This window comes from Bubalus bubalis, chromosome 4, assembly GCF_019923935.1.
Source record: "Bubalus bubalis isolate 160015118507 breed Murrah chromosome 4, NDDB_SH_1, whole genome shotgun sequence".
NCBI lineage: Eukaryota > Metazoa > Chordata > Mammalia > Artiodactyla > Bovidae > Bubalus > Bubalus bubalis.
In genome coordinates, this window is record NC_059160.1 from 59,985,230 (window position 1) to 60,012,604 (window position 27,375).

A 27,375-nucleotide genomic window follows, 5' to 3' on the forward strand; every position below is an offset into this window, starting at 1 on the left:
GATGTTCTTAAACTGGGCACTGGCTAATCCTGTGCCCCTTTTCTTTTAGCACCCTGAGTTTGAATTAGGAAACACTTTTTATATCAAAAAGGATACACCTCGGATAAAGTAAGCATTGATTGTTTAGCCAAGATTCCCTCCTCAACTCCCCTGAGGGTCAGCAGAGAAGCGGCGAATGCAGTTAATGAGCTCTCTCTTGCCCATGACCCCGATTGGGTGGGCGTGTGTGTGTGGGGTTCTATCCCTGGGTCGTGAAACTCTGGGAGAAGGGGTGGAGAAGAGGGAGGGTTTGTTTTTGCTGGGGGGATGTGGGAAGTAGGCGCTAGCCTATTTCGCGGTTCTTTAAGCCCCTTGGCATGCCCTGACCTGATCAACAAGGAGTCAACTGCTCTGTGGAATGTTCCGGGAGAAGGTGGGAGACTGCTTCTAAAGGAGGCCTGTGGGTGCTGGAGGGCACCAGGGGGGTCACGCAGGGACATGCAGGGCGAGAGCCGGGAGGGGCACGGGCGAAGCTGGGGGCCCGAGGTGAAAGGCTCGCGGAGGGGCGGAGGCGGGCGGGTCAAGCTGGCAGCGAGGCATCGGGGCGGCTGGTCTGGCTGTGGGGGGTGGGGTGGGGGGCGTCCCTCCCCGAGCTGCGGCGGCAATTCGCCCTCACAGGCTACAGCGCCCCGGCTGTCAAAGCGAGCGCGGGGGGCGGGAGGGAGGAAGGGGTGGAGGTGCGAGGGGAGGAGGGCTGGCACCGGAGCGCCGCGGTGTCGGTGCAATAAAAATGCATCCCATGGAACTGCCCATGGAGAAGCAGGGGACGGAGACGCCGCAGCCAGAGGAGGTGGTAAAAGCGGAGGAGGACGCCCAGGAGGCGGCGGCGGCGGCCGGGAAGTGAAAGGTCTCGCAAAGTTCAGCGGCTGCTGCGGGCGCCGAGCCCCGGGCTAGCCGCGGAGGAGCCCGCGGACTGCTCCGCTGGGCAGCGCGGCCGGGCAGGTTATGGTCCCAGGGCTTCTGCCGCCCCCGAGGTGCCCGGGCCCCTCCAGGCCGGTGCGCGAGGGTCACCCCAGCTCCCAGCGCGGCCCCAGCCCGCGGCTTCCCGGCGCCCGCGCCCACTGACCGAACCAGGCACCCCAGGAGGACGAAGAAATAAAGAGCCCTGGTTCCTCCCGAGGACTTGTTGGCGCTTCATCCCACAGCCGCGAGGGCTCGACTCCCTCCCGCGCGCCCGGCCCGGGTCCTCCCGGCTTCTCCCGGCCATGGGGAGCTGCGCGCGGCTGCTACTGCTCTGGGGCTGCTCCGCGGTGGCCGCAGGTGGGTGGTGACGCTGCCGGGCCCCCACCCCCCTTCCTTCGCTCTTGTGTTCCCCATCTCGGGACTCGGGGATACAGGGGAGCGCAGGCTGAGAGCACCGAGCTCAGCGCCCAAGGATGAAATGAGTGGCCATGTTCCGCCTCCTTTTCCCCGGGTCTCCTCAGTTTAAAATATTGTTGATTTTTTTTTTTTTTAATTTGCATCTGCGATACACATGCCCTTGGATAACCCGATATCCTGGGTGCGCCCTGCCTGAGATAGTGCGACCTTGGTTTTTTCCTCGGTTTGGACTAGTAAAAAACTGCCTTTCCACTTTGTGAGGGAACAAAGGACCAGGCTCGCCATCCCCCGGCACTACATGGCCTGAGGAATGACGGGGAGGGGTGGCCCAGCGACCCTGGGCGCGCGTGGGCCGGGGCCGCTCTCTTGTTGAGAGCGATCGCCGTCGTCCCCGAACTCTTGCTGGGTACTTGGGAGCCAGGTAGGGACACCTGGGGCGGGGTGAGGGCCCTCTCACCGGGACAGTGGCTAGAACTCAGACCCCGGCCTGGGACGGTAGGTGGTGATCACCCTAGGTTGCAAGGAGCTGGTTTGCCGCCCTGGGGAATTGGTACCCTGGCGGAGGCTCCGCGGGAGGTCGGAGGCGGGTCTGCTTCCTGTCTGGGTAACTGGACGCGGGGCAGCGGCGTCGTCAGATGCGCTCGCCCTTGTACTCCCACCCGGGCTGCCTTGGGCTGCCCTTGGCCACCAGTCCTAGCTTGCTCTTTCTAAATTTGGGAGCCCCTTCTGCTCCTCTCTCTCCTCTTGTAGGTCACCTGGTTTCCAGTTAGGCTCAAGTGCAGTTCAGGGTGTAAGGGGGAAAGAAAGTGAGTAACTATTTGGCCTCTTGGTCTTTCAAAGCATCTCACTTGCTCCAGAAAGGAGAGTGTGGGCTGGAGGGATTGACGGGTGGAGAGGGAGCATTGGCACACTTCTCCCTTCCCTTCGGTTTTATCTACTTTGCCCCCAGAGATGCCAGCATGAAGAAAAGCCAGGCTTTAGAATCTGCATCCCAAACCCCAGTCGAACTGTTAGGGGCATCCTTGCTATATTTGGATGGTCACTTCTTTAGGGATCTCTAAGTATTGTGTCCATCGATTATTTATCTAACTCCAGTCTTCTCTGGATTGCTTCTTAGTTTTTTTTGGCGGGGGCAGGGGGAGCTCTAAAATTACTTAGAACGTTTCCCAAGGAACTGTTAAAGGGTCTAAGCTTTTATTTTAATTCCTGCTACTTAAGCATCCCTGTGTGCACTTATGTATGCTCCCCCAACCACAAAGTGAACTTTAATAAACCTTTCAAACCATGTTATGGCAAAAACATGCAAGCAATCAAAAGGTTGTAAATAAATATCACAAGGCAAGTGTTTCAAGTCAAAAATACTTGTACGGGCAGTATATGATTTTCCCTGAAATGCTTTACAGGTGAGTCATAGCACATTGTGTGTTCGTGTGATGTTGGCCACAAGCAGCTGATGCCCCAGCTAATCAGAAAAGTGGCAAGCAGAGTCCAGACATAAGGCACACTTGAATCTGACATTTAAAAACTATGCCTAAGGAAGCCCTTTCTTAAGGTTGCAAAGACTATGTGAGGCTCGTGATAGTGTGTGAAATGTCTCTCTTTTGGTCTAAGTTGTCATTTGGCTTATAGTGATAACAATTCAGAGGTGCTCCCTCTTAAGAAGCAGAAACGTTCAATTAGCCAGAATTTGGGGTTTGACTTCCTTTTCCTTCTTTCCCTCTTTGTTTTAACTTTTAAAATAGATAATTTTGTTTAAGGTATTCATAATTAAAATGACAAGCCCAAATTAAAGGATTATATTATGTAGTCAGAATGTTAATGGGTGGATAATGTTTATCATTTTAAGTAATTTTGAAACATTAAAGTCTGCTGGGCCTTTGTTTGGGTGGAAGCACATGTTTCTTTAAGAAGGTGTTTTAGTTCACAGATTATGTTTAAAGGTGCTGTTAGTGGCTGCCAGACTGTAACCATTCTCCTGTTAGGCAAACAGGTGACTACTATATAACCTGTCATAGGGAGAAGCACTCAAGAGGGAGAGAGCACATCAAATAAGCTTTTCTGTCATCTGGTAGTTTAGAGGGTTTTTTCTTAGTTACATTTATGCAGTACTAAAAACGGATATTGCACATCTTAGTTCCCTAAATGAGATCCCATTGTATACCAATATCTCATATTGATTTTCCTAGAGAATTTGTCCCTTCATATTTTTGTCTTAAAAATATGGTAGAATTCTATATTCCCTCTGTAGTGCATTCTCATACACATATTAGATAATGCCAAGGACTCAAATTATATTTGAAAGACTAAACTGAGTGATCTTAAAAACATTATTGGTTTTTAGTATTATTTATGTCATGGCTTCAAAAGCAAATGAGTGTGTTTCAAAAATAGAGACTGTTTAAAAATATTTGAAAAGGTTTAGGCCCATTATCTTTTCCCAGTGTTAACACTTTCCTTCCTCTCACCCTTTATCTAAAGTGATTTTATTTTCTTTTATGTGAATTGTACATCTGAACATGAAACACGCATGCAGGCACACCCTCATACACTCATGCACATTCACACACTTCCATATTTGCATTTGGTAGAATTTCCTCTTTACTGAAAGTCTCAGGGCAACATGGGGACTGCTGAAGATGGACTGGGTGGACAGAAGAGCTTTCCAGATGGGTTTGTCTTGAATAACATATGCTTTCCCATCTCTAGGACTGAGTGGAGTGGCTGGAGTGAGTTCCCGCTGTGAAAAAGCCTGTAACCCTCGGATGGGAAATTTGGCTTTAGGGAGAAAACTCTGGACAGACACCACCTGTGGTCAGAACGCCACTGAACTGTACTGCTTCTACAGTGAGAACACTGATCTGACTTGTCAGCAGCCCAAATGTGACAAATGCAATGCTGCCCAGCCTCACCTGGCTCACCTACCAGCTGCCATGGCAGACTCCTCCTTCAGGTATCCTCGCACGTGGTGGCAGTCTGCTGAGGATGTACACAGAGAAAAGATCCAGCTAGACCTGGAAGCTGAATTCTACTTCACTCATCTAATTATGGTGTTCAAGTCTCCCCGGCCGGCAGCCATGGTGCTGGACCGGTCCCAGGACTTTGGAAAAACATGGAAGCCTTACAAGTACTTTGCAACTAACTGCTCAGCTACATTTGGCCTGGAAGACGATGTTGTCAAGAAGGGAGCTATTTGCACTTCTAGATACTCCAATCCTTTTCCCTGCACTGGAGGAGAGGTAAGGGCACAGGTTTAACTCCACACTGTAAGTAAGGTAGAAAAATGTTACCAGCCCACATTTTTTTTTTTAAAGCATGAAGGTATACTTGTAGCAACATGAATGAAATTAGAATTTTTCATGAGCTTTATTTGTCATAAATTATTTCTCACCCTGAGACATGCATGTGGAATCATTTTCAAGCGGGTTGCCTACTGGCTAGGTTTAAATCAGAAATCTAAGATTTTAATTTTTTTTTCATTTAAAGGAAGAGTAGATAGGCAACATTATCAGTTTACCTTAGAGGTTTAAAAGACTACTGGTGTCTTCAGTCAGCAGGACTGCTTACTGTGCCTCTGCAGGGGCAAGCCTTACTGAGACTGCCTGTTCCTGGAGCCCATGCCTATCTTTCTGCAACCTTAACATAAATAGGAAGTAAATAAAAACAAAGCCAAGGGAGGAAAATACTATGTTTGTCAGAAGGATACTTTTGTATAACAGAGGAGTTTTATTGTTAAGATTAAGAGACTGCATAGCAAACAAATGAAGCTAGTTTCTTTTTAGACGCAGGAATTCTTTCTGGGCATATACACACACACATCAGTTGCAGCTCAGGCTCCTGGGTCTATCCTGGGTGCAAGACCTTCTCAATATCACTCTGCAAAACAGCCCCTTATCTACTAGTACCATTTCTATACAGAATGTTTACTCTTTGCTTCATATTTCCCATCGCTCAAGGGGGAGACTTTTTTTTTTCTTTTAATTTGTATGGATGTACCTAGAAAGCCCTCCCCCCACTGAGATGTATAAAAACATGGAGTTTAGAGACAATGGGGTGAAAGCAGGTTTAGAGAATAAAGTACCTTCAATATATAGATCAAGAAATATCAACGTAGAAAAAAAAAGAGAAGAGAATATAGTATTTCTAGTTCTAGAACCTGACACAGAGAGTAGGTAAGTGGTTCCTAACTAGAGGTGATTTTGTTAACATCACCCTTCAGGGGCTATTTGGCAGTGTCTGGAGACACTTTTGCTGAGGGTGGGGGTGACACGGTTGGTGTCTAGTAGATGGAGACTGGGGAGGTCACTCAGCCTCCTACAGTGCGCAAGATAACACTCCTCCCATTCCGGTTCCCAGAAAAGAATTATTTGCTCAAAATGTCAATAGTGTCAAAGTTGTGAACGTCTGGACCAAGTGTTAAGCATACATCCAGACACTAAGATGATCATTCTTCCAGCAGTGTTTATATTACTATTCATAGACTTCCCAGATGATTATATTTAGTAAATATTTGAGTCCCTACTATGTGTCAGGCAGTGCTACAAATTCTGTCTTTGGTTTGGTGCACAGGGGTACTTGCCAGGGACTGATGGAAAGATTGGTTTGGGTACTTCTCCCCCTTACTCCCATAGACATGTGGACTTTTGCCATGTTATCCAGCTGCTGCTGTTTCTGTGTGCGCTCTGCAGACCTGGAACAGTGTTGCTGGCACCAGAACCAAGGAGGATACAGCCCAAGCAGCACGCAGATGGTGTTCCATTCTTACTCTTCGTTCCATTCTTCCTTAAGTTGGCTTAGTATTGTAAACCTGTGTGCACCCTGTCACGATGGACATTTTTCCAGATAGCAGGACAGGAAAGAGACAGATAAGTTAGACTCTTTGTTTTCTTCTGTGGAGAACACTTTGTGTTGCAAACAAATGAATGGCTTGAACTCTCAGATTGCTTTGGAATTGATCCACAAGCTCATATCAGTTCCCTCCATCTCAGTGCTACTGCGTCATGTTATCTATGAAGTAGCAAAAATAAGAGTTTCAGTAACCAGATGGTAGGCATGCTTGCTTAGCAAATATCATATTAAATGTATTTCAATGGCCAAGAAATTACTTAGAGATGACTAAAGTAATGACTAAACATTTATTTACTCTGCTGCTGCTGCTAAGTTGCTTTAGTCGTGTCCGACTCCATGAGACCCCATAGACGGCAGCCCACCAGGCTCCTCCGTCCCTGGGATTCTCCAGGCAAGAATACTGGAGTGGGTTGCCATTTCCTTCTCCAATGCATGAAAGTGAAAAGTGAAAGTGAAGTCGCTCAGTCGTGCTGGACTCTTAGCGTCCCCATGGACTGCAGCCTACCAGGCTCCTCCACCCATGGGATTTTCCAGGCAAGAGTACTGGAGTGGGTTGCCATTGCCTTCTCCACTGCAGAGCAAAATCTTGTTTTCTTTAAAGCCAAACTACTTATTGTCATCAATGCTTATATCAAATTTCAAGCAGGTAGAGACTAAAACTTATGGTAGATCGATCTTTCAGTGTGCAGTCACCTTTTATATCTAGTTAAAATTTTTTTTATTGTAGTTATTTCAGCAGACATATTTCAATGGCAAGAAAAACATTAAATGCCATCTAGTTCTCTCTAGAGCATTACTTGCAAGTATATGTTAAACCATCATAGAATTTCTTTCCCTTAGAGACAGGTTTGGGAATGAATCTTTCCCTCCTGAGTTAGAAGAGAATCTTCCTCAAAGATAAGGACCAGAGGAAGCCTCCTTGGAAGTGATCATTATCTACCGCTCCTTTGTTGCTTTGAAATATAAATTAGTGCTGAGCTACAAATTAATTTTTCAGTACAACTCTGTAGCATCAGTCACTACTTTTGAAAACTGAGCAGAAAAATAATCCAATTAATCTAGCATCAAATAAGCAGGCTCAGATTTCATTTATTCCTTATTTATAATACTGTAGACCTATATGTTTCTCCATTCTACATAAGACTTCTCAGGCCTTCTCTAGGTATTATCCTACTACGTAGGCTAACGTAAATATATCCCAGTCTTTAAATTTGTTTCCATTGTCCATTCTGAAATACTTCTTTGGGCTTTTTAGGGCTTTAGAGAGTCCTGTCGTTTCATGTCTAAGAAATCAGATATGTCCATCTTCAGAGTGGAAGGCACCAGTCATCTGAAAGAGGACTTTAAAAATACAGGCCTCAAAAATCCACACAGAAGAATACTTTTTAAATACAAGTTTAAGTTTACACAAAACGTTCTAAGCTGGTCAGCAGTTTCAAAGAACGGGAAATGATTATCCTACAATGTGTCTCATTATAGGAGAGGAGATTGAGGCTCAGAGATAAGGTGAGTTGCTCAGCTTACAATTAGTTGGACTTCCCTGGTGGCTCAGATGGTAAAGAATCTGCCTACAATGCAGGAGACCTGGGTTCAATCCCTGGGTCAGGAAGATACCCTAGAGAAGGGAATGGGTACCCACTCCAGTAGTCTTGCCTGGAGAATCCCATGGATGGGGAGCCTGGCAGGCTATAGCCCATGGGATTGCAAAGAGTCTGACAGGATTGAGCGACTAACACTTTCATACAGTTAGTTATGTGACAGAGCTTGGACTAAATCACAAAGACTTTAAGTATAGTATTTGTTTCATAAAACCATGTTCTCTCGCCATTACTGACCTCTAAGAGTTGATAGCAAAGAGATGTCTTTCTTTACCCTCGCTCACTCTCTCACATTTGCTGTTCATTTGGATGTGACATGAAGGTAAAAAAGAATTTGCCAAACAGCTTTCTCCTAAGCAAAAGTGTCCTCTGAGATGTCGATGGTGTTCTGGGAATAAAAGTTTCCATAGCCAAACTAGGTTGGGAGACACTGACTGGGTTTAACAAAACGAGACATTTATAAACACATAAATATTCTCATTATGTGTCCTGTATCTTCAAATGGGAGGTATAGGATGGGACATTCCCAAACTTATTAGCCCATGCAATCCTGTCTTTGCAGAACTCCAATTCCTACCTTTTAGAACTCTAGAGATCCTCAGAGCATAATTTGGGAAATGCTGGGGTGAGGTATTAAGTGCTCCCAAAATCCTGGTGAAAGACGCAAACAGGAGGAAATATTGTTCATGGGGCACAAAGTTTCAGTTATGAAAGATAAACAAGTTCTGGAGAACTAATGTACAATAGTATGACTATAGTTGGAGAGGGCGTGGCAACCCACTCCAGTATTCTTGCCTGGAGAATCCCATGGACAGAAGAGCCTGGCAGGCTACAGTCCATGGGGTCGCAAAGAGTCGGCCACGACTGGGTGACTGAGCATGCACGCATTCATGGCTACAGCTAACAACACTTGATTGTGTACTTGAAATTTGCCAGGAGGCTGTATCTTAAGTATTCTCACCACATGTGCTGAAAAGTGGTGACTATCTGAAGTGACAGAAATGTTAATTAGCTTGAATGTGGTGATTATTTGACAATATTTATGTGTAACAAATTGTAAACCTTAAATACATATAATTCTTAATTTCCAAATATACCTCCATTTTTTTTTTTTAAAGGCACAGATAGGCCTGGTGCTTGGCACAGTAGTGAGAGTGGGGTGGGGAAGACAAAACAAATTAGCTAAGTTATACAGTATGCCAGAGTGTGATGACTTCTAAGGAGAAAATAAAACAGGATAGAGGATGTGGGGAGGGCTTCCCTGGTGGCTCAGATGATCTACCCGCAATGCAGGAGACCTGGGTTCGATCCCTGGGTCAGGAAGATCACTGGAGAAGGGAATGGCTACCCACTCCAGTATTCTTGCCTGGAGAATCACATGGACAGAGGACAGCAGAGCCTGGCAGGCTGTATAGTCTATGGGGTTGCAAAGAATTGGACTCGACTGAGTGACTAACACACAGACAGTGGGAATGCTGGCAGGGGAGGGGTTGCTGTTCTTATAACAGAGTGAAGGATTTGTGTTGGATGAAACAGACAGTGATAAGAACTCTGAGTTCCTGGCAAGATTTCATGAGTGAACAAAATCTATAATTAAGGCTTTCTTCAATCTTTTGATATGGAAAAATGAAGTTGTGTATTAAAATAACAAACACTGGTAAAAATCCCTCTTGCTAGTGTTTTTTAGAATGAGAGCATTTGAAAAGGAACCTCAATGTCATAGATGGAAAAGCACATGACTGATGAGTAATCTGAAGCCTGAAGAGAATTAATGTCTTGTCTACAATTACTCAGCTGAAGTTTGTATTTCCTGACTTCTCGCCTAGTGCTAACTCCACTGTACTATTGACTTGGCTAAAAAATTCGTTTGTGGTTTTTCTGTAACATCTTATGGAAAAACATGAACGAACTTTTTGGGCAGCCCAATCATTTGAAATTCCTTTGTGTCAAGCTGTGTAGTGTGAAAGATGCAAAAACTACATACATTGCTTTTCCTTTGTAGTCCTTACAGTCTAGTGCGTAAGAGATTAAATATCATTTATGGACTGATTTGTTAAATAATATGAGACAGTGCATGATTAATTCCCCCAGTATGCTGTGCAAGTCCTATGCTTTTCAAGATTTGAGTGTGTGTCTCTTTAGGCTGTTGAAGAGGATTACATTTCAGTACATTGTGATAAAGTCAGTGTGGCACAAATGTGCAGAAAATGATACATTAATCAGGGTTTTATAGGTATTTACATGTATAAGGTGCTCAGCAATATTTAGGATTTTTAAACTGTAAAGATAAAGTAATACACAAGTAGGAATACTTTCGAGACACTACTCTGGTTAGCTACTTGTTTTCTTCAGTCATTGAAATATGCTCGTGCCTGTTTTAGCAGCAGCATCAGTCATGAGAGTTATGGTGGCAGCTCTTATATACTGCAGCTCCCATATCCCAGGCTTTCTGTAGAGTTCTCTACATCCCTTATTTTCAAAAGAATGTTGTTAGTTGGGCTTCAGTATCAACCCTATTTTACAGATAAAGTCCTTGAGACTTAGTGAGTCAGGGTAACTTGGTCAGAGGAAGTAATCGATGCTGGAGCTGGGATGACTAGATTGCCTTAAAATTATTTATATGATTAGGTTTTATTATAACTCAAAAATTAAAAACAAAACAAAATTAAATTGCTCTGGTTACGATTAAACTATAAAACTTACAGTTTAATTGATCATTTGTAATATGGCTATGTGAACTTTGGGCTTCCAAGGTGGCACTAGTGGTAAAGAACCAGCCTGCCATTGCAGGTAGACATAAGAGACAATTCTCCATGGGAGAATCCCATGGACAGAGAGCCTGGTGGGCTATGGTCCATGGGGTTGCAAAGAGTCGGACACGACTGAAGCAACTTAGCATGCATGCATGAGAACTTTGTATAATAAAGTTAATTTTTTTTTACATTAGATAGAAAGATAATAGGCAAAGACTCTTTGCATTTAATGTTACCCAAGATGATGGTGAAGAATCTGCCTGCCATGTGGAAGACCTGGGTTTGAGCCCTGGGTTGGGAGGATCCCCTGGAGAAGGGAATAACAATCTACTCCAGTATTCTTACCTGGAGAATTTCATGGACAGAGGTGCGTGGCGGGCTATAGTCCACGGGATCACAAAGAGTCTGAGATGACTGAGCGACTAACACAAGATCATTTAGCATAAATCATATGGGAATGAGTATTAACAGTTCTTCAGTACCATTTAGCATACTTTTTATTGATTGGTTTGTTTGTGGGGGATGAGGGTGAAGGAAATACTTTTTATCTAGTTGGTAACTGCTTTAAGTAATTTTTCTAAGTTATTAATGTTATACTTTGAAGCATGTTCTCAGCTATAATTTTGTTGAATTTTTTGGAAAATAAATGTTTTATCTGTTTGTTTAGAGTGCTTTGATTATCCACACCCTGGGGCTAGGCTACTCCCTTCCTGTAGGGGTGGGGCAGGAGACTTATAAAAGCACATTTTAAAAAATTGCCTTTAGTTTAAGGAAAACCCACAGGATGGTTATCAATTAAAATTATTCAAAGAAACTACATTAAAAATTAGAACAAACCCAGAGATTAAATCAATAAACTTTGATTGATTGGTTTCAATGGGTGGATTTTTCCTCTGCAAATACTTTCTTTATAGCTATTAAAAAAATCTGTTTAGCATCTGTTTGCTTCATATTTGCCAGTATTTCATTGTAATATTGTGGAAACTTTGAGAGATCAGATTGCAAAATGCCGAGTTAGTAACCGATGATTCATGTTGAAAAATTAAGACAATGAGGAACAGATACCTGAAGGTCAGGTAGGGCATACAAGGTAGCTTCCTACTAAGGGATGGAGAACGCAAACCAGAATGGGGGTTCTTCAGCAGCAGCAGGGGTTGGGCACTTTGGAAGATGAGGAAAATGAGTCATTCCAGAGAATATGGAAGTTATTGCTTCTGATCAGTAATCAGAAGTGTCTGAAAAGTCATTGAATATAAACTGTGTCTCTTCTGCACACCCATGAACTCTGTGTCACTCACATGCAACTATAATATCATGTCCCTTATCTCTTCTACTCCTATAGTGTTCACTTCTTGAAGAACTTCGCCTCTTCTCTCATTGTATTTGTTCTGTGGCTCCTAGACCCCCAACTTCTGCATCTATCATATATCCCCAGAAGTCATAAGTGTCCAGATACATTCAGACAGTACTTCAGGACAGCAAGGAGGCTGGTGCTGAATTGAATTCTATGAAAATAACTGTGAAATGATAATACTATTTTTTAAATGTGTCGGATGTTACACAACTCCTATGTATCCTTTCAAACTAATCATGATTCATTCATTCTTCTTACAAATATTTACATACTGTCTCCTATGTTCCAACTATTTTAGGAATGGAGGGTACAAAACAAAAAGTCAAAAATTCCTGCCCTTGAGATTACATTCTAAGTGTAAGGTGCTAAACAAGTTAAGTAAATAAAATATATGGGATGTTTGATAGTAATAAGTGTAAATTTTATTAAAAAAAATAAGCAGGGAAGGGGACTAGGTAGTAGTAGAAAGGGGGTTTTAAATATTTAGACAGCTTCCAGGGAACGAACACCTTAATGGGATTTTTGAATAAGGATCTGAAGGGAAGCAGAAATGAGTTATGGATATGTCTAGGGGAAGGGCAAAGGTCCTGAGGAAGTCTGCCTCCTGCCGTCAGGATAGTGAAGAGGCTGGTGCTGAGGCAGAAGGGTTGAGGTATAGTATAACAGGTGAGGTAAGAGGCCAGAGAGATAATGGCAAGGAGTGGGAAATTATGCAGATCCTTATAAGCGGGTGTCCAGGATGGCCCAAATTTACACCGAAATCACTTAAACTATTAATAGCATTCCCTTTCACTCTCAAAGAGGTCCCAATCTGGACAATAAATTTTTATAAAGTCATTGAGTTTTACTCTGAATGATACTTGAAGCCATTGGAGCTTTAAGCAGAAGGATAATATGATCAATTTATTTTTAATATGATTTCTCTGGTTTATGGGTAAGGAAAGACCAAAGAGGGAAGCAGGGAGACCAGCTAGAATGCTATTGCCGGTAATTTCAGGCTAGATCTGATGGCGCAGAAACAGAAGGTTGCAGTGGAAATGATGAAAAGTAGTTGAGTTCTGGATCAATGTTATGGATAAAGTCAACAGCATTTGTTGGCAGGTTGGGTGCAGGTATGAGAGAAAGAAACAGATAAGGATGTTTCTAGCCTAAGTACCTGAAGAATGGGACAGCCAGTTACTGAGGTGGAGAAGACTCTAGAAGGAGTAGATTTGGAAAGGAATGTCAGGAACTCATATGTGGACACATTAGGTATAAGTTGCCTGTGACACATCCAAGTGGAAATACTGAGTAGGCAGTTGGTTCTGGGAGTTTAAAGTTCAAAGGGGAGGTCTGAACTAAATATATACATTTGGGAGTCATTTGCACAGAGATGATATTTAATGCCATGAAACTGGATGAGATCATCAAGGGAGTGGGTGTGGACAGAAAAGAGGAATGTCCAAGAATGGAGTCCAGGGGAGGATCAAAGTTATTCCACTGACTCTGCCATTACCAAAAACACTTGCAACTGCCCAGGCATATACAAGGACCAGTCTTACCAACCGGCAGATTCAATGGCTGTTTAATTAAGCAACATCATGAATTTGAATAACATTGACTTGCCACTGTCAATACAGTGGGTACAAATTCTAAAATGAAAAGTGAGAGGGAAGGCGTGAAATTTGCCACTTTAGATTTTCAAAAGATGAACTAAAACAAATAGGGAGACAGGAAAGACTGGTCAGATAATGATGATAGAAAAGGGAGAGGGAACAGTATTGAAGGAGAAAGACATCTTTGAAAACATGCTGAAAGAGAAATGCTGATTTTAGGGGCGTTCAGATTTTAAGGACCTCACGTTCCATTTTATCTTGACTCATCCAACTTTTAATCCTTTTTTGACCCTAAATTCCAGCTATAGGAGAAATTTGGCAGGATGATTTTTTAGAAGTCATTTTTAATATCCATGAACTGTCGCAGCATTGGAAATGAAATTAAAATAGAGCATTGTACACATTTTTTCTGCTTAATGGGTTGTGAAATTTAATTTGCAGAATGTGATGGAGAACATCTACCTAAGGCAAGGGTGCTATGCAATTAATCCCATTTATGTAAAAGTATTTACATTTTCACAATCTCAGAAAATGTTACTTTTTAATGAATGTTTAATTGTTCTCTTAAGGAGGAGAAGAGAAAAGTATCATTTAGAGATCACAGTAAAATGTGCCAGTTTCTCTGTTGGGCATTTTGTATACATCTCACTTTAAGAAACAAGCTCTTTTCCTGGATGGTTTGTCTTATTAACAAACAAAAATAAAACACTAATCCTCTTTCTGTGTCATATTTCACTTCTCTTCCTAACTTTCCTGTCTGTAACAGAGAGAAGCAGAAGTCTTTCAAGGCCTCTGCTATGTTTGCAGACGTTACTTTACACTTCATAATCACATAGTTCCTAAAACAAAACAAAAAAAATTTTGAAAAACAGTCAGATGCTTTCTGGGTGACGTCATCTGTGCTAACACTATCTTTCAGCAGCTACTAGAAAGGTTTTGGTGTTACCTGTGGCGGATTCATTTTGATATTTGGCAAAACTAATACAATTATGTAAAGTTTAAAAATAAAATAAAATTAAAAAAAAAAGTTAATGTTCCAATAAAAAAAAAATAAAATTAAATTAAATCGAAAAGAGAAAATTTAATCACTCTCTTATACTATTTAATCTCCATTAAGAATTTATGTTTCTTTTTATGGCAGTCAACCTGACCTTTCTGAGGTTTCTGAGGTTTTCCATCAGTTCCTTTTGTAATTGATTCCTATAGTTTTCTCATATCCTGTATCCCAGTGCATAGCCCTCTGACTCCACCCCTACCTCCAGATAAGAAGCAAAGATAAATGGAGGTCACGTGGACCAGTGCTCTGGCTCTTCCAGGAGAACTAGGCACCTCATCTCCAACAACCCATGTTTCCCCTCCCAGCACATCTAAAGGGGTAGGACACTACAGTCACCCTGTTGGAACAACAGCTCCCTCTCTGATAATTATCAAAGTTCAGAAGAACTGAGGTCCACTAGGGGATCCTTCCTAGAACAGAGGGTGTAGTGAAGAAGTGTAGTTTGTAAAAACAAACAGGTAATTGTCAACTCCTCCTCTGCAAATCCCTAGCTCCCTTCCTTTCCTTATCAATTCCTATTTGTTACTTTTGGCCATTTTTCTAATTTTTATTTCTTCTTTTTAATAATCTAGTTATGCTACATTAGACCACTTATTTTCTCTCCTCTCTGGCCCCCACATAGCTATTTGTCTGCAAAAGTGGGCATGATACCTAGCTTGTTCCCATGATTTTCTTTTGAATCTTCTATGAGTCTGCTCAACTCCATTGCCCCCTTGTCTGTCCATCTCAGCCCAGTGCTTATCAATTCTACTGTTCACCTTCTTCCTTCAGCTAAAGAGCTGAACTCTAATGGTAAAATAATAACACAATTGTGCTTAGAGATGCCTCTACAAATTTTTTTTCCCACTCTGAATGTGGCCCTTAAATTACCCTGGAAATCCTTTTTTTCCCTTAACTCTTCTCCATTCCTGTAGTGATTCTTTCAAAGTATCTTCTCCTGTCCCTAAGACCCCTCCTCACACTCATTGCTTGCTCTCAGCCACAGAGCTTGCCTCTTGTCTCACTGAGAAAATAAAAACTGAAATGAATGGTATTACTATCTAACCCAGAAAGGCCCATCAAGACAAAAACTGAGACCCATATTCCATCCTTTCTCTCCTTCACCAGCCTTAGACATTCACCAGGGCCTGTCCCATTCTGCTCCTGGAGTCTCTTTTGAGTCCATATGCTTCTCTCCATCCCTAAGCTACCAGTGGTGGTGCAGACCATTTCTATGCCTTATAGGAATGTCCCCTCGACCTGAGAGTTCACTCTGTTCGGTCTTGCTTGCTCCCCAATCTATTCTCTATATCGTACTCTGAAGGATCTTTGTGAGATCCAAAATGTCACTTCTCTGCTTAAAACCCTTCACTGACTCTCCAGTTTCCTCACACATTATCCACACTGTTTAATGCCAGGCCCTTTCTGAATGTCTGCTGCCTCAGCCTCCTCACTGCCTCTTACTCCCCAACCTCCAGCTCTACATGTGGAACTGCTTGTTTTACCCCAAGGTGCCATGCTCTTTCTCATCCCCTGACCCTTGCACACATGCTTCCGGTTCCTGAGATGCTCCTTTTCTTGAGTCCTACCTCTATCCATTTAGCTAAGTTGTCACTCATATATTTTGGGGAGACAGATAGATAAAAGAATAGATAATTCCTACTCATCCTTAAGGACTTGGCTTAATCTTCACCTCTTTCCCAAATTGTGGGTTAGGTGCATGGTGTATGTGCATCACACATGTGCACTCTTGGCACACGTTCACCTGTTATGGCATTCATCACATTGTTTTGTGAGTTCCTTAAGATAGTCCAGACCACAGTATGAGAAACACTACCCTTGCCTCTAACATGTTGCCTAATAAATAGTTGTTTATCAAATACATGGATTCTGAGGCATTCAGTTTAGTCACTCAGTCGTGTCTGACTCTTTGTGACCCCATGGACTGTAGCACGCCAGGCCTCCCTGTCTATCACCAACTCCCAGAGTTTACTCAAACTCATGTCCATTGAGTTGGTGATGTCATCCAACCATCTCATCCTCTGTTGCCCCCTTCTCCTCCCACCTTCAATCTTTCACAGCATCAGGGTCTTGTCAAATGAATCAGTTCTTTGCATCAGGTGGCCAAAGTATTGGAGTTTCAGCTTCAGCATCAGTCCTTCCAGTGAATGTTATTCAGGACTGATTTCCTTTAGGATGGATGGGTTGGATCTCCTAGCTGTACAAGGGATTCTCAAGAGTCTTCTCCAACACCACAGTTCAAAAGCATCAATTCTTTGCCTCTCAGCTTTCTTTATAGTCCAACTCTCACATCCATATATGACTACTGGAAAAACCATAGCCTTGACTAGACAGACCTTTGTTGGCAAAGTAATATCTCTACTTTTTAAAATGCTGTCTAGGTTGGTTATAACTTTCCTTCCAAGGAGCAAGCGTCTTTTAATTTCGTGGCTGCAGTCACCATCTACAGTGATTTTGGAGCCCCCCAAAATAAAGTCTCTCACTGTTTCCCCATCTATTTGCCATGAAGTGATGGGACCAGATGCCATGATCTTAGTTTTCTGAATGTTGAGTTTTAAGCCAACTTTTTCACTCTTCTCTTTCACTTTCATCAAGAAGCTCTTTAGTTCTTCTTCGCTTTCTGCCATAAGTGTGGTGTCATCTGCATATCTGTGGTTATTGATATTTTTCCCGGCAATCTTGATTCCAGCTTGTGCTTCATCCAGTCCAGCATTTTGCATGATGTACTCTGCATATAAGTTAAATAAGCAGGATGACAATATACAACCTTGACGTACTCCTTTCCCTATTTGGAGCCAGTCTGTTGTTCCATGTCCAGTTCTAACTGTTGCTTCTTGACCTGCATACAGATTTCTCAGGAGGCAGATCAGGTTGTCTGGTATTCCCATCTCTTTAATAATTTTCCACAGTTTGTTGTGATGCAAATAGTCAAAGGCTTTGGTCTAGTCAATAAAGCAGAAGTAGATGTTTTTCTGGAACTCTCTTGCTTTTTTGATGATCCAACAGATGTTTGCAATTTGATCTCTGGTTCTGAGGCATTATCATTGTTAATATTATTGGTGCATGCATGTGGGCGTGCTTAGTTGCTTCAGTAGTGTCCAACTCTTTGTGACTCTATGGACTGTAGCCTGCCAGGCTCCTCTGTCTGTGGGGTTTCTCAGACAAGAATACTAGAGTGGGTTGCCATGCCCTCCTGCAGGGGATCTTTCTGACCCAAGGATCGAACCTGTGTTTCTTAGGTCTCCTGCATTGGCAGGCAGATTCTTTACCACCTGGGAAGCCACCTGGGAAGCCCAATATTATTGGTAATGACTATTTATTTCCTTTAGTTGTTTAAAGCATCTTTATGGCAGACAACGAGTCAAACATGACTGAATGACTAACACTTTCACTTTCACCTGGTGTGCAGGTACACTAAACAGTCTATATGAGAGATGACTTGCTAAATATCTGTTAAATTAGCCATTTAGGATGACAGATTCTAAGGCAGATAGTTGACTAGTACAATTTCTGAACAAGAACAATGTCTTAGCCTCTATCCCCTTACAAGCCCAAACAACAGGCTCTATTTCTAATCTGCAAAGTCCTGACACAAAGCAGTTTAGATTGAAAGATACAAATCCATCAACATCTCTTGGAACACAATGGAAGGGGTATGAAAAGGTTAACAGGGATATTTTGTTTAGTTTTTCATCAATATCACTGGAAATGATTGCTTCTGCAGTGCTTCCCACTGGATTTCTTTTTACAGTGTTGTACTGGGTGCAAAGGTGGTTTTGTGTGTGTGTGTGATTCTGGAAAATAATCACAATAATACACTGCCTCTTGACAAACCTGTGCAGCTATGTGGTTCACTCGGTTAAACTGCCAAGCTTGTTACTTCCTCTCCCTAAGAATTACTGTTTCAAGTAAGCTAAATGCCCCTTACCTGGATTTCTAGAGGTGGGAGGAAAAAGAGGTTTAAATATTATTTTCTTAAAAAAAAACTTAAAAATATAAAACTTGTAAATTAAGCTGCTTCAGTTGTCTTCAACTCTTAGTAATCCATGGACTGTAGTCCACCAGGCTCCTCTGTCCACAGGGATTCTCCAGGCAAGAATGCTGGAGTGGGTTGCTATGCCCTCCTCAGAGGATCTCCCCGATCCAGTGATCAAACCTGTGTCTCCTGCATTGGCAGGTGGGTTCTTTATCTCTAGCGCCACCTGGGAAGCTCCTATTTTCTATTACCTGGACTTTCATGTAGTGTATTCCTGCCTTCAGGAAGTTCACATCCTAATTGGGACTTTTAAATTGTCTCTTAAAAGTAGAAGTAATAATTGCAAGGCGGAGAAGGGAATTGCATGGAAAAGTGCACATGTATGAAGAAAGTCAACCCTTAGAATGACTGGAGAGTCTGGTATAGTATGGTGTGGAGAGGAGAGAGAGCTGAGGGGAGATGAGGCTGACCCTGAAGGCTCAGGTTGGATTATACAGGGTCTAGTATGCAAAGTTGGAGAAGGCAATGGCAAGCCACTCTAGTACTCTTGCCTAGAAAATCCCATGGAAGAGCCTGGTAGGCTGCAGTCCATGGGGTCGCTAACAGTCGGACGCGACTGAGTGACTTCACTTTCACTTTTCACTTTCACGCAATGGAGAAGGAAATGGCAACCTACTCCAGTGTTCTTGCCTGGAGAATCCCAGGGACAGCAGAGCCTAATGGGCTGCTGTCTATGGGGTCGCACAGAGTCGGACACTGCTGCTGAAGTGACTTAGCAGCAGCAGCAGCAGCAGTATGCAAAGTATTTTGGATTTGATTCTATAGGTAGCAGAGATCAATCAACAGTTCTGAGTAAGGATAACATAATCAGAGCTGTTTAAGAAAAACAGCTCAGGGAACAGTGTGAAAGAGTCTTGAGTAAAATTTATGACATTAAACTTAATTGTGGTAAATTCCTCTTTTAAAAACGCAGCTGTACTACTACCAAAGAGGTGTGACTTATCAGCCATTCATGTGAAAAAGACCTGAGGGTTTCAGTTGAGTGTAATCTCAGTGTGAGTCAACAGTACATCATGACTGCCAAAAAAGCTAATGCAATCTTAGGCTGCATTAATAGGAGAATAATGCTCCAAACGAAAGAGAATAGTCCTTCTGTTGTGTTCTCTAGTCAACGCATAGCTCGAATATTATGTTCAGGTCAAGATATTCCTATTTAGAGAAGGCTCAGAACTTGTGAGATCAATTAGAAACCTCATTATATAATGAACAATTAACTTGGGATATTTTGCCTATGAGAGAGGATTTATGGATGTTCAGGAATTGCTAGCATTCTTCAGATATTTGAAGAGGGATTAAATGGACTCGGATGCTTTTCAGAAAGCAAGAGTTTGACCAAAGAAAGACTTTCTTAAAAACTGGATGTATCCAAAAGACAAAGTGAGGCCCCTTGAGTTTCTCATCCCATGAAGTGTTTCAGCAAGACCTGAATGAGCCTCTGTGAGAGATGTTATGGAGAGGATTTGTGTGCAGATTTGAAGATTTGTCTCAGGACCCCTTAATGTCTCACCCACCTCTGAATACAAGGGTTATACCATAGAGTGAGTAAATTCTTTACATTCAAACTACTCCAATAGCAGGGGTCTTAGGTTCAGACTGCTTAGCTAATCACACCAGTCTTCCTGCTAGCTAGACAGGAGCCTTCAATTTTGGTTTAATCTTTTTGGGGATATCTCTTTTCTTGCGAAGTGAGAGGGTCCTTCTTCTCAATCACTGAACATAAGGATCTCACGTAACTGCTAAAGAAAAGGGTGACAGGAGAAAAAGAAATGAGTCTCTACTCTCCGAGTCTCTATTTTGTATGAAGAGATGATATTTTATCTACAGCTTACACTATTAGATGCAATGTGGTACCATACGTGTAGGAGTTGGAGCCTATATGAGGTCCATCACCAGGTTCTGGAGTTTCTGTCTCTAAGTTGGTTCTCACCTCCACTGTCACCATGTTGATTCAAGCTCCCTCATCTCACACCCAATCCTCTCAAGTAACTTAAATGGCTCTCTCTTTAATTTAGGGGTCTTATGAGCAGCCTTGGGTTATGTTGAGTATGGCTATCATGCCTACAGTTTCTTGACAACACTTTATTGAGCTAGGCTTCAGCAATATGTGAACTGAAATCTTCCAGATGTACAAGCTGGGTTTTGAAGAGGCAGAAGAACCAGAGATCAAATTGATAACATTCATTGGATCATAGAGAAAACAAGAGAGTTCCAGAAAAACATCTACTTCTGCTCCATTGACTATGTAAAAGCCTTTGACTATGTGGATCACAACAAACTGTTGAAAATTCTTCAAGAGATGGGAGTACCATACCACCTTACCTGTTTCCTAATAAACCTGTATGTGGGTCAAGAAGCAACAGTTAGAACCGGATATGGAACACTGGCTGGGTTCCAAAGGGAAAGGAGTACAACAAGGCTGTATATCGTCACCCTGCTTATTTAACTTACATGCAGAGCTCATCATGCAAAAAGCCAGGCGGAATGAATCACAAACTGAAATTAAGATTGCTGGGAGAAATATCAGCAACCTCAGATATGCAGATGATAACACTCTAATGGCAGAAAGTGAAGAGGAACTAAGGAGCCTCTAGATGAGAGTGAAAGAGAAGACTGAAAAAGCTGACTTAAAACTCAGCATTCAAAAAACTAAGACCATGGCATCTGATCACATCACTTTATGGCAAATAGAAGGGGGAAGAGTGGAAGCAGTGACAGATTTTATTTTCATGGGCTCCAAAATCACTGTGGATGGTGCCTGCAGCCCTGAAATTAAAAGATGCTTGCTCCTTGGAAAGAAAGCTATGACAAACCTAGATAGCATATTAAAAAGCAGACCCATCATTTTGCCAACAAAGGTCCCTATAGTCAAAGCTATGGTTCTTCTAGTAGTCATGTATGGATATGAGAGGTGGACCATAAAGAAGGCTGAGTGCTGAAGAATTGATGTTTTCACATTATGGTGCTAGAGAAGACTCTTGAGAGTCCCTTGGACTGCAAGGAGATCAAATCAGTCAATCCTAAAGGAAATCAACCCTGAATATTCACTGAAGGACTGATGGTGGTGTTGAAGCTCCAGTACTTTGGCCACCTAATGGGAAGAGCCAACTCACTGGAAAAGACCCTCATGCTGGGAAAGGTTGAAGGCCAAAGGAGAAGGAGGTGCCAGAGGATAAGATGGTTAGATAGTGTCACCGACTCAATGGACATGAACTTGAGCAAACTCCAGGAGATAGTGGCGGACAGAAGAGCTGGGTATGCTTCAGCCCATGGGGTTGCAAAGAGTTGGATACCACCTAGCTCAAACCATTGTAATACTTATGATAATCCAAATCAACTTTAACAATAAATCCTAAATGAGAAGTTAAAAAAAATTTGCAGGGCTCCAATTCAGTTCAGTTCAGTCGCTCAGTCGTGTCCTACTCTTTGCGACCCCATGAATTGCAGCACACCAGGCCTCCCTGTCCATCACTAACTCCTGGAGTTCACTCAGACTCACGTCCATCGATTCAGTGATGCCACCCAGCCATCTCATCCTCTGTCGTCCCCTTCTCCTTCTGCCCCCAATCCCTCCCAGCATCAGAGTCTTTTCCAATGAGTCAACTCTTCACATGAGGTGGCCAAAGTACTGGAGTTTCAGCTTTAGCATCATTCCTTTCAAATAAATCCCAGGTCTGATCTCCTTCAGAATGGACTGGTTGGATCTCCTTGCAGTCCAAGGGACTCTCAAGAGTCTTCTCCAACACCACAGTTCAAAAGCATCAATTCTTCGGCACTCAGCCTTCTTCACAGTCCAACTCTCACATCCATACATGACCACAGGAAAAACCATAGCCTTGACTAGATGGACCTTTGTTGGCAAAGTAATGTCTCTGCTTTTGAATATGCTACCTAGGTTGGACATAACTTTCCTTCCAAGGAGCAAGCGTCTTTTAATTTCATGGCTGCAGTCACCATCTGCAGTGATTTTGGAGCCCCCCAAAATAAAGTCTGACACTGTTTCCCCTGTTTCCCTATCTATGTCCCATGAAGTGATGGGACCGGATGCCATGAACTTCGTTTTCTGAATGTTGAGCTTTAAGCCAACTTTTTCACTCTCCTCTTTCACTTTCATCAAGAGGCTTTTTAGTTCCTCTTCACTTTCTGCCATAAGGGTGGTGTCATCTGCTTATCTGAGGTTATTGATATTTCTCCCGTCAATCTTGATTCCAGCTTATGTTTCTTCCAGCCCAGAGTTTCTCATGATGTACTCTGCATAGAAGTTAAATAAGCAGGGTGACAATATACAGCCTTGACGTCCTCCTTTCCCAATTTGGAACCAGTCTGTTGTTGCATGTCCAGTTCTAACTGTTGCTTCCTGACCTGCATACAGATTTCTGAAGAGGCAGGTCAGGTGGTCTGGTATTCCCATCTCTTTCAGAATTTCCCACAGTTTATTGTGATCCACACAGTCAAAGGCTTTGGCATAGTCAATAAAGCAGAAATAGATGTTTTTCTGGAACTGTCTTGCTTTTTCCATGATCCAGCGGATGTTGGCAATTTGATCTCTGGTTCCTCTGCCTTTTCTAAAACCAGCTTGAACATCTGGAAGTTCACGGTTCACATATTGCTGAAGCCTGGCTTGGAGAATTTTGAGCATTACTTTTACTAGCGTGTGAGATGAGTGCAATTGTGTGGTAGTTTGAGCATTCTTTGGCATTGCCTTTCTTTGGGATCGGAATGAAAACTGACCTTTTCCAGTCCTGTGGCTACTGCTGAGTTTTCCAAATTTGCTGGCATATTGAGTGCAGCACTTTCACAGCATCATCCTTCAGGATTTGAAATAGCTCAACTGGAATTCCATCACCTCCACTAGCTTTGTTCGTAGAGATGCTTTCTAAGGCCCACTTGACTTCACATTCCAGGATGTCTGGCTCTAGGTCAGTCATCACACCATCGTGATTATCTGGATCATGAAGATCTTTTTTGTACAGTTCTTCTGTGTATTCTTGCCATCTCTTCTTAATATCTTCTGCTTCTGTTAGGTCCATACCTTTTCTGTCCTTTATCGAGCCCATCTTTGCATGAAATGTTCCCTTGGTAACTCTAATTTTCTTGAAGAGATCTCTAGTCTTTCCCATTCTGTTGTTTTCCTCTATTTCTTGGCATTGCGGGGCTTAGATGCTACATTTGTAAATGGAATCAATGTGAGAAAGGGTAAAATATGGCTCATATAAATGTGTTCTATAAATTCTAAGTACTATATAAATGCTAATTATTATTATAATATAATTCAACTGTATCATAAGTGAAATCCACTCTAGGCCAGTTCATTCAGTAAATCAGCAAATATTTGGATGCCCATTGTGTGTCTAGCCCTATCCCAGGCTCTAGGGATACAGTAGTAAACAAAAATAAAGCCCAAGTAACTGACCTTACAAATAAATTTTTAGAACACAAGTCACTTGCAAATTCAGGACATTCTGTACTAACATTGGTTAACTGTCAAAGTTTTTCAAGAGCATCACGGGTGTACATTTCTTTCTTAATTTGGACAGGTATTTAGTTTAGAGAACACATGTGTCTTAGTCATTTTATAGTAAATAAAGTGAATATAAAGAATTATATACTTTTTATTAAACCAGTCATCTTTACTAACAGGCAAAATAGAGTAGAAGGAGTTAGAGTGAGAGAAAAATGAACACATCACACGTACAAAGAACATTTCATGTCTCGTCATTCCATATTTAGTTCTACATATCTATTGTGATGCTACAAATTCTTTTAAAACTATATTATGAATGTCAAGTACAAGATAAGGAACTACGTTTTTAAAGATATTTTTAGATGGCAAAGTTATGTTAAGACACAAGTATGAGCTTAAAGTAAAAGTTCTTATCAAAACTGAAAAGTATCTGCCTACACCTTGTTGATATTTCAGACTCAAGGAGGAATTTTCAAGTGATTCTAGTAAGAGGTTGCTCTGTAGTGAACTCAGAGTGAGTGAGCAAAGTTCAGTTCCTGGCCCTGGCCTGGATTCTGTATTTGGACTTGCCTTAATGCTTTGGTTAAGATTAGATACTCTTCATAACTTTGTTGGTTTGTCGCTAAAATTAATGGTCTTTTAAAACAATATGCTTGAAAAAGTCTTTCTTGAAGTCCTTTTCAAGTTAGGGAGTTATGTTCAAAAGATTATCAATTTGAAATACTGTCACCAGAACAGGTGGAAAATACCTGTTTTCCAAGAACTTTATGAAATATGTACCAGCTTCATGGGCCAGGAGTTCAGTGATGTATTTATTTCTGCTCCTTTTTAGTTCTCCTTTTTAAAAAAAAGCCCACTTGAGGAAGCATTTAGCTACTTCTGGGTGACCCAGCAGGTGCTGTAAGTATAACCAGAAGGATGTTTACTTGTGGAGCTGGCCCCTGGTACTTTCATCCTCAAAGGCCATTTTAATCTCCTGATCAGTTTCCAACCAGTCACCTTCATCACTTGAGCTACTTCTGGAGACAGGGGGAACCAATATGTTCATATGTAATTACTGAATATTTAGACTGCTGCCACCTCTCCCAACCCACCTTTGTTACCTTAGCTTTACCTGCCGGCTTTCCTATTGGTTTCATTGGCATATAACCAGAAATATTATTTTCTCAAGAACTAAATAATACAATGACAGATATATCATTGGAATGCTATGGAAATATGCAGATAATATCACAACATTCTATTCATATACAGGAGTGACTTTCCTTCCCTTCCCCACCTCCCAAAATAATGACGTTACTGCAGTCTTGCCTCCCTATTTGACCATGATTGTAGGTGAGTGCTCAGGAGGCCACATAAACAATATTCTCATCATGAATTCACTTTAATACCACTGTCTCCAGTCATCAACTCCATTTCTTCCCAAATAGCTGTACTGACATACTATAGGTCTTTTAAACAAATCTGAATATTTCTGGGCGGGGGCAGGCACAGTTCTTGAGGCACTAGCCTACTGTGTTCCCCCTTTGCCTGTAATAAAGCTGTTCTTTCCTTCTCCTACAAAAACAAAAATACAATAATACAAAAAGAAAAAAAAAACCTATGAATATTCCTTAGGTTACAGAAAAACCTTTGAAATGCATTTGGACTGAGAAAGAATTGGGAAAAAAAATGTCCACCAGTAGAGATTAGAATTTTTTTGAAATCTTAGAGGGGAAAATGTGAGGAAAAGAGTGTCATTGGTAGCTTACATATGTAAATAAAACAGAGGTCTTTTGCTCCCTAGCCAGAGTGGTAGAAAATGGTCTAAAAACTATGTGATATGAGACACTGTCAATATTTTACCTAGAGAATGCAAGTGAAGTTGGTGGCTGCCCTTAAGTATCTGAAGGACTTCCTGTTGAAGATAAAATAGACTTATTTTGTGTAGCTCCAAGATCAGTATTAGAAGTTACAGAGGACAGATCCTAGCATAACATAAGGGAACTTTTTGATAATTAGAATCATTAAAAATGAAGCATGCTGCCCGATGAGGTTGTGGGATCTAGTAGAGAATGGAGCTAATACTCTATTAGAGTAGCTAATACTCTAATAGAATATTAGCCATTCTAGAGGAACTTCCAGCATTGAGAAATTCTATTAAATGGCCTTATATGCCCTTCTGATTTAAAAAAATATGTATGTTTTGAGCTGTTTTCTAACACCATTTTTAAAAAAAGAATTATTTTTTAATTGATGGAAAATTGCTTTACAATGTTGTGTTGTTTCTGCCATACAACAACGTGAGTCAATCATAATTATATATCTATCTCCTCCGTTTTGAGCCTCCCTCCCCTTCCCCCCATCCCACCCCTCTAGGTCATATAACATCACTTTTGACAGAGTTCACTCAATTTTCAAGAATTATGGAATAACTGAAATCCTATGTATGATTGATTTTTCTTATTCAATTCTGTATCCAGAGTACCTAGCACAGTGCCTGATACAAAGTACTCCTCAATAATAATGATTGAATGAATAAGTAAATGCTTCTTCTATAAAAAGGCTTAATGTCACATAGACCTGGGATTTTATCTTATTTAATCACAGCTCTGTCATCACTCAGAAATGACACTGCTGATAAGAGTCACAATTGGGATTTATATTGGCCAAGCTTGAAATCTATCCAGGTTGGAAATGTCTTTTTCTTACCTAAAGTATGAGAAACAGTTTTAGAAACTGAAAGTGAAAGTGTTAGTCGCTCAGTCATGTCCAACTCTTTGCAACCCCGTGGACTATAACCCGCCAGGTTTCTCTGTCCATGCAATTTTCAAGGCAAGAATACTGGAATGGGTAGCTAGTCCCTTCTCCAGGGTATCTTCCTGACCCAAGGATCAGACCCAAGTCTCCTGCATTGGCAGGCAGATTCTTTACTGTCTGAGCCACCAGGAAATGAGATTTAACTTACTTCTCTTTGGAGGTCAGAATTTCTTCTATGGGCTTTCCTGTTCTATAAGCTCAATGGCTTAAACATCCTGAAAATTGTATACTTCTAGTTCTTCTCTGTAAATCTCTACTCTGGAGCAGAAGCAAATTTATACTAATTTTATAGTATTTATTGTTTTCTGTCTTTACAAATCATATAAATGAGGGATACCAGTCTTTCAGTTGAAGTGCTTGTACTTCACTATATATAGGTCAAAGTAGAGAAATAGTATCTTTTTTATCTTTAAGCCAGATTGCTGCTGCTGCTGCTGCTAAGTCGCTTCAGTCGTGTCCAACTCTGTGCGACCCGATAGACGGCAGCCCACCAGGCTCCCCCGTCCCTGGGATTCTCC

The 27,375-nt window shown here is 41.9% G+C and overlaps 1 protein-coding gene across 12 annotated transcripts in view; it reads left to right on the forward strand.

Moving 5' to 3' along the window:
* Positions 1-390: 390 nt before the first annotated feature.
* The window catches only part of NTN4 (netrin 4), a 135,565-nt gene continuing 108,580 nt past the window's right edge, over positions 391-27,375 (forward strand). For 4 of the 12 annotated variants that reach the window (XM_025283683.3, XM_044941483.2, XM_025283684.3 and 1 more), the window contains exons 1-2: positions 392-412; positions 4,066-4,595. In XM_025283683.3, the coding sequence (XP_025139468.2) occupies positions 4,122-4,595 (474 nt within the window). In that variant the 5' untranslated portion in view covers positions 392-412; positions 4,066-4,121. Of the gene's footprint in view, positions 413-1,166; positions 1,300-4,065; positions 4,596-27,375 lie in introns of those variants that run through there. The other 8 variants (XM_025283685.3, XM_006051052.4, XM_044941487.2 and 5 more) reach the window with 3 other exon arrangements.